The sequence below is a fragment of the Kryptolebias marmoratus genome, linkage group LG12 (assembly GCF_001649575.2).
Source record: "Kryptolebias marmoratus isolate JLee-2015 linkage group LG12, ASM164957v2, whole genome shotgun sequence".
Classification (NCBI taxonomy): Eukaryota; Metazoa; Chordata; class Actinopteri; order Cyprinodontiformes; family Rivulidae; genus Kryptolebias; species Kryptolebias marmoratus.
Window position 1 is genome coordinate 13340385 of NC_051441.1, and position 7920 is coordinate 13348304.

Sequence of the window (7920 nt, forward strand, 5' to 3'; positions counted from 1 at the left end):
ATAGGTTTTTGTGCAGCTGCTCCACTGACTTCAGTCACTGTGGCTCTCGAGCACAATAATAAACAGCAGAATCTTCAGTCTTCAGACTGTTCATCTGCAGAAACAGCTGCTGTTTGCTGTTGTCTCTGGAGATGGTGAACCGGCCTTGGACTGACTGAGAATAGTATGTGGTTTTGCCACTATGATAAATAATAGAAGCAACCCACTCCGGTCCTTTTCCAGGAGCCTGTCTGACCCAGTTCATGTCATAGTCACTGAATGTGAACCCAGAGGCTGTACAGGTCAGTGTGTGGGATTCTCCAGGTCTTTTAACCACTGATTCAGATTCTGTCAGAGTCTGACCATCAACACCTGCAAGTAAAAAAAGTTGAGACCATGCAATATGTTGGTAACTTCTTTGTTTCCTGATATAAAATCAGTAAAATCCTCTACCTGTCCAGCAGAGAGTTAAAAGCAGCAGCCCTGTTCTATAATCCATCATGTTAACCTGAGTGTTCAGTCTGCTCTGAAATCCTCTCTTCTGTCAAATAAGTAGAGGTGGAAGAAATCTGAGTTCTGCTCTGACTCCTCCTCACAGGAAGCATTCAACCAGATTGGAATCATGATTCACTTGCATGTGTCTCAATAATACAGGTTTATGTAAAAATTACAAATTTGAGTAAAATTAGATCATTGTGAAAACTCTGCTGGGGGATGGTTTTTGTTTATATGTTAAATTTTGAATCAATGTTCTGAATAATATTGTGTTGTACCCATATCACATGAACTGGTTAATAGATAACTTTTTAACAAAACCTTTAAAATACAGTTTAATTAAAATAAAAAGACATGTTTTGAAAAGAAACTGCTGAATATTTATTTTCCATAAGAAAGCTCATTTTATCATTTAATACAAGATGACTGTCTAACCATTGGCACAGTGGTGCAGCGGTTAGAGCTGTCACCTCCCAGATGAAGGTTGCAGAACCTCTTCCTGACCTGTGACCTTTCTGTGTGGAGTTTGCATGTTTTTACTGTGCTTACATGGGTTTCCTCCCACAGATTAAAAACATGCATGTCAGGTAAGGTGGTAACTCCAAATTTGTCCCTAGGTGTAAAAAAAAATAACAGAACCAAAATGAAGTGTTTCTGTCTTTTGTAACAGAATTATTTAACTATTGTTGCCTGTAAAAATGGCAAATTGATCATTCACTTAACAACCTAACACAAAAAATTATTACTATAGCTGCCAACAACAGCTTTAATCTTCTTTTTTGACGTATCGTGTGTCCCAGGGACAAGTAAAGAAAAAATTCTAAGTTTTACATCATTTTTTGGAAAAAAACATCTCTCACATGTCTGAACAGGTGAAAAATGCATTAAATTGTGTTTTTAATTGATTTATTGCATTCCCACAGTACAAACTACTTATTTACCATTCATAGTTTTGCATACATTAGTTTTCAACTATTAATAGATTTTTGAAATAATCAAATATATACATATTATACACATTTTTTATACTTGTCAAGGAAAACAGTCAACAATGACAAAGAAATTATCACTGAATGTTTGGATATGATCTGCTTTACTCTGTAGGTTTCAGAGAAAATGCTTGCAAGACATTTTCAGTCATAAGACAGATTAACTCGAAAGGGAGGGAAAAAAGAACTGAAAATAATAAATTATCATCTTTCTAGTAAATACTTAAAAGCCTCACAGTCCATCCTGTAAACCATGAAACACGTGAAAGTGAAAAACTGTTCAATGTGATCTGTCAGCAGTTTCACAAATGATAACCAATCATGGCAAAATAAACAACAACATGAAAACGAAAAACTAAATGACTGATGAGGCTCTGGAGTTTTACACTAATATATTTATTTTGTTTGATATGTATCAAGAAATCTTTCAAAGATGATCCTGAAATATTAAACTGAAGAAATGGAGAAATGATTTTATTTCTTTGTCTTTTCTTTACTGAGGCGTACAGTCTTTATCTTTATTATACCTCATGTACACAATCACCCATAACATGTTAAAAGAACCACAGTGTTAAAATAAGTAGGGTATAATAAAACCTCTGCAGACATATAGCAGTTTTCGTTCAGCTGCTCCTCTGTCTTCAGTCACTGTGGCTCTCGAGCACAGAAGTAAACAGCAGAATCCTCTGTGGTGAGACTCTTGATCTCCAGGTGCTGAGTGCTGCTGGGGACATCCTGAGTAAAACTGAACCGACTCTGAAAGGAGCTGCCGTAGGTGGCAACAGTTGTGTCTGTGTTTATCCATCCCATCCACTCCAGAGCTTTCCCAGGTTTCTGTCTTATCCAGTTAATGCTGTAACTTGTCATTGTGTAACCAGATGTGACACAAGAGATCCTCACAGTCTCTCCAGGTCTTTTTACCTCAGAGGGAGGCTGCTCCAGTCGGATCTCGCTCCAAACTCCTGCACAAAACGATAATTATTATCTTTATTTCAAAACAAAATGTTTTAGCTGCAATAATTATACATTACCATGAATAGTAGCGACAAAAATTAAACTCCAGGTAATCAGAGGTTCTTTTGGCTTCATATTGATCACTACACTGAGCTGAGTTTTGGTAGATTTGTGAAGCTCTGTCAGCTGTTCTCCCTCTGATGATCAGACGGTCACTGATGGTGTGTTTATAAAGATTAAAAACAGAAAGTTTGCATAGACCTCCCTCTGCAGGTTCAGAGGGGAAACAGGAGGTAAAAATGTAGTTCAGCTTTCTGTTTGTGGTTGGAACACGTGGAGTATTTTGACAGCAGGAAAACATGTGAAATATAGAAATAGAGCACTTCAACAAACACTAGGTGCTGAAATAATCTCTGACAGATAAATCAAAAATCATGTTGTTTGCTGTTCCTACTAAGGCTTTGTTTAAAGACTGGATAACATTTTTTTAAATATCATGTTAAATAGTAATGCCTACTTTAACTTTTATAATAAAATGTCTGTTCAACATTTGTCATTGCTGTTTTATGTAGCCTGTTTATTTTACAGGATGTGTGTTATATTGTTTGTTTTGTATTTGTATTTAATTTATGACAGCTTTTAACAAGGTTTAGAGTTTAATTTCAGAACAGTGTGTTCTAATAAAGCTTATACGAGTTTCAATTGAATAAAGAACAAACATTTGTATTTTCCTTTTTTTCTTTCAGATTCTAAAACACATTTCTATCAGATAATGTGTAAAACACAAAGTGAGAAAACATGTTTTTGAAGTTAATTGTCAGTAAGGTTATAGTTATTGTTACTGATGTTTATTGATGTCATATGTTCTTTAAAAACAATAATCCCTTCCTGGAATTAACTATTTTCATTTCACCTTTTATATTGGTCCAATTTTGGGCTCAAGGGTCTTTATAAACTTTGTAAATTTGTTTAATTTTTCAGTGATTGATGGCAATTTAATGGTGAACCATAAAGTGTTGATGTGCTGACTGGACAATAGCTGAAATTTTAATTTAACAAACTACCAGAATGACAGAACGGAACAGATTTTCCTTTTTTTAATCTATCAGTAAAAATGAAAAAAACTGTGTCAGTAATCACCGTTTTTTGAACAACTTCGTCTTTCAATGTTTCATTTATACACTTAATGATGCTGGGTAGGCAACAGCATAACTCTCACATAAACAACTGAATGTTTCAGCTCTGGGTTTCAAATAGAGGAAGTAGTTTTTGTACGACTCTCCTGTTTGTGTGTCTCACTGTGTCTCTTGTGCACAGAAATACACGGCTGAGTCCTCAGTTGTCAGATTGTTCATCTGCAGAAAGACTTCACTGCTGGAGTCGTCCTCTAAATCTGAGAAATATACTGGATAAGAGAAATATTCTGGATAATCAGGAGTTAATATATACTGATAGTCAATCAACTCCAGTCCTTTTCCAGGAGCCTGTCTGATCCAGGCAGTAGCCTTGCTGTCACCAAATGTGAATCCAGAACCCGTACAGGTCAGTGTGTGGGATTCTCCAGGTCTTTTAATCACTGATTCAGATTCTGTCAGAGTCTGACCATCAACACCTGCTGAGACATTCACAAAATCTTCTTAGTTTAGTTAGGACACATAAAGCCCTAAATCAAACTTAGATCAGAAAAGAAAAATCTTAACCTGTCCAGCATAGAGTTAAGAGCAGCAGCCCTGTCCTGCAGTCCATCATGATGAATTGTGTGGCTGTCCTCTGCTGTCCTCACCGCAGGACGGTAAGAAGAGCTGAAGAGTATCAAAGTTTTGCATTGTCTCCTCCTCAGAGGGAGGAGATACATGAAATATGTTTTAAATCAGCTGCTGTTTAGTTTAAATGTAGGCAACAGGTTCATCAACAACATCCTTGTGTTACAATAAACATCACATTGATACAAAAATGTGACTATATAAAAAGACAATCAGCCCAGTGAATTCTGTCACAGTTAGTCACAAATCATTTCTGCTTTAAAGGTCATTCCAGTTTAATGACTCTGAAGCACAGGGCAGCTGTTTCAGGCTTCCTGTTTCTAATATTTATCAGGTCTGCATATTTTATATCAGCACACAGAGCTGCAGTCTTTGTCAGAATGATGATGTCAAATAAAACAAAAACATTATGTCCCATTTTTAGCTTTTATTACTGATCCGATTATCAAAGGCTATAAGACTGTAATATAATGCTGTTTATTAATGGCAGACAATGACCTTTACAAAAAAAAAAGATTTTACAAACTGTTGAAATATAAATAAAAAACATTTTACTCATGAAAAAGCAAACATTAACTTCAAGTTTTAGGTTTATCTGATCCCTGAGTATTGTGACTGCAGGATTTTCCTCAGCTGCTAAATTAACTTCAGATTAAAATGATAAACAGTCGAGTCTTCAGAACAATAAAATGGATGATTTTGTGTAAAGTCACATAAAACATTTCGTCTAGAGTTGGGGTTTTCTGGGTTTGATAAATGGGAGTATTTGCACTTAAATTCTTTATTTTAAATAATTGTGTTTGAAACAATTTAGAAATCTCAACATTGTGCAAATATACCTTTAAATTCATTTAAATTTAATGTGACATAATAGTGGGATTTATGGTAAAGCAGTGAGTGATTAGAGAGCTGCAAAACACAGAATCAACAGAACAGCTTCTTGTGGTTCTAAACAGAGGAAGTAGTTTTTGTTTGACTCCTCTGACACTTTGTCTCACTGTGTCTCTTCGAGCACAGAAATATACGGCTGAGTCCTCAGTCTTCAAACTGTTCATCTGTAGATAAACTTTACTGCTGGAGTCGTCTCTGGAGATGCTGAATCTTCCCCGGACTGAGTCTGAGTAATAGATGGGAGTGCTGGATGTGTGCACCAAGGCGATCCACTCCAGCCGTTTACCAGGAGGCTGTCTGATCCAGACCCACACTGAGCTGCTGAAGCTAAATCCAGATGTTGTGCAGGTGAGTTTGTGAGACTCTCCTGGTTTTTTAACTGCAGGTTCAGACTCTGTAATGCTCCAACTTTCAGCACCACCTAAAACAAATAAAAATGCCACAAAGAGGGTTAGGTCTGTGTGAGCCATGTTGACAGGGTGCTCTGTAAGAACCATCAGTTCTCCTTGTTCAGTATATGAGAGGAGCTTATTAGAATTTGTTTAAACAGGCTCCACCCACATCATTTTCTATTCCATGAAGTAAAATTTAGCAAAAAGAAAAGTTAAATAATTGCTTTTAGAAACAAAATCTCACTATTAGGAAATAATGGTTTAAAACAGGGGTCCCAAACACTGAAACAAGGACTGGGACCAGTTTTTGGATCTGTTGGTACTTGGCCACACAGAAATAGAAAACAAAATAATGTATTACGTATTTTTATGCATATGCATTGGTCTGCAGGGTATCTTTTTGAGATAAATGACCACTTCTGTTTGTGCCTCTTTCCTGCACTTGACTCGGTTGCAGTTTTTAGTTTGTTTGTTTGGTTGTTTCTGTGTAGCAAACCTGCAAGACAACCCTGGCAGAAATAAGAAAAAAAGAAAAAATATATATTTTTAATGAACATTTTTTTCCCTACTAGTCTAAGTTGTCTTGAATGAAGCCGTTCTGTGATGTAAAAAAGGTTTAGAACAACTGATTTAAACGATTAACAAAGACTACAAAAATTTGCAACATTTTATTCAAAGGACCCTAAACTGAAAGCTTTGTGTAGATCTCCCTCTACAGGCTTAAAGCAGGAAAGACTCGGCACTGTGCAAAAGACTTGAGCTACTCCTTGTTTCTTGATATTTTTTTTTTTATTCACTGAGCCACACATTTGTGTAATCTTGTAAAGTGTTTGCTGTCTAAAGGCTTAATGAAGGTCTTTCAAAGAGTTTTTTTGAATATTGGCAGTGTTTGAAGTTGTGTTCAATCCAGTATATTTCACCTTTTCGTTTTCAGAGATATAAAAACTGTGTAAGATAAACATTTTCATGAACATTTTATTATTAGCTAAAAAAAAATGTCATTTTAATTGTGGAAAAAAAAAAGTTTTTTTCAAAAATTTGGCATTTTTATATTTTTTGGTGTATTTACTGTGAGATACTTCCAAAATTACTGGAGGTATTATGTGATTAATACTTGATTATCTATTGTACACCAATAACAAATTCACATCACAGATTAATTTCATTTAATTGATTTCAAGTAATGCTATATATGAGTTGGGTAATAGAAACAATAATAATAAAAAGGTAAGTTTGTTACCCTCCAGAAGGTCAATAAACTAGCTTAAACTCAGCAAAAAGAGTTAAATGTGAGGCTGTCACAGACAATCATCTGTCATTCAAATAAAAACAATAAAAAAATAACACAATATAACAAGTCATGTGTTGCTGTTCTCAATACAGAATGTAATTATTTAAATTTAAAATGTTTGTAAAAAGAAAAAAAAATTAAAATAAATACTTGAAATTTTAGATTTCTTGATGGAAATATTTAGTTTTTACCATGATTGTATATTGTTCTTCATTTCAATCAATCAATCAAATTTTATTTGTATAGCACATTTCAGCAGCAAGGCATTTCAAGGTGCTTTACATAATAAAAAAAAATAAAATACATAAAAACAGCATGTGACATTGAATAAACAGTAAGAAAGAGAAAAACATCAAAGACATCAAAACCCCGCACTCTAACCCTAATTTAGCCATAAGCAATNTCTAAACAGGTGGGTTTTAAGTTTAGATTTAAAGGCACCCAGTGATTCATCAATATCAGGCAAGGAAACATTAGTTTTTAATTTTCTATGAAAAACTTTTTTACATTTCCTAACACTTGTTAAAAAATTGCCTATTTTGTTTGACACATTTAATCAATGTTAACAGTTGATGTAAAAATATTTAGAGCACAAATTTTATTATCATGGTCTATTACACCAGTTCAAGTCATCATAGGTTTTTGTGCAGCTGCTCCACTGACTTCAGTCACTGTGGCTCTTCGAGCACAATAATAAACAGCCGAATCTTCAGTCTTCAGACTGTTCATCTGCAGATACACCTGCTGTTTGTCGTTGTCTCTGGAGATGGTGAACCGGCCTTGGACTGACTGAGAGTAGTATTTGCTGCTACCAGTGGGTTTGGTGAGATGTGCAACCCACTCCAGTCCTTTCCCATTAGCCTGTCTTACCCAAGCCATCTCATAGTCACTAAATGTGAACCCAGAGGCTGTACAGGTCAGTCTGTGGGATTCTCCAGGTCTTTTAACCACTGATTCAGATTCTGTCAGAGTCTGACCATCAACACCTGCAAAAAAAAAATAGAATAAAGGCATTGAGACCTTACAATATGTTGGTAACTTCTTTGTTTTCTGATATAAAATCAGTAAAAGCCTCTACCTGTCCAGCAGAGAGTTAAAAGCAGCAGCCCTGTTCTATAATCCATCATGTTAACCTGAGTGTTCAGTCTGCTCTGAAATCCTCTCTT

The 7920-nt window shown here is 35.3% G+C and overlaps 1 protein-coding gene and 1 gene segment (V, D, J or C); one reads left to right on the top strand and one right to left on the bottom strand.

Moving 5' to 3' along the window:
- mapk8ip3 (mitogen-activated protein kinase 8 interacting protein 3) overlaps nt 1-7920 on the top strand; it is a gene marked incomplete in the record, with an annotated part of 1049817 nt that overhangs the window by 771154 nt on the left and 270743 nt on the right.
- Nucleotides 1939-2599, bottom strand: LOC119617519. The segment is given in 2 exon segments: nt 1939-2425; nt 2495-2599. Coding segments are annotated over 2 exon segments (375 nt in total).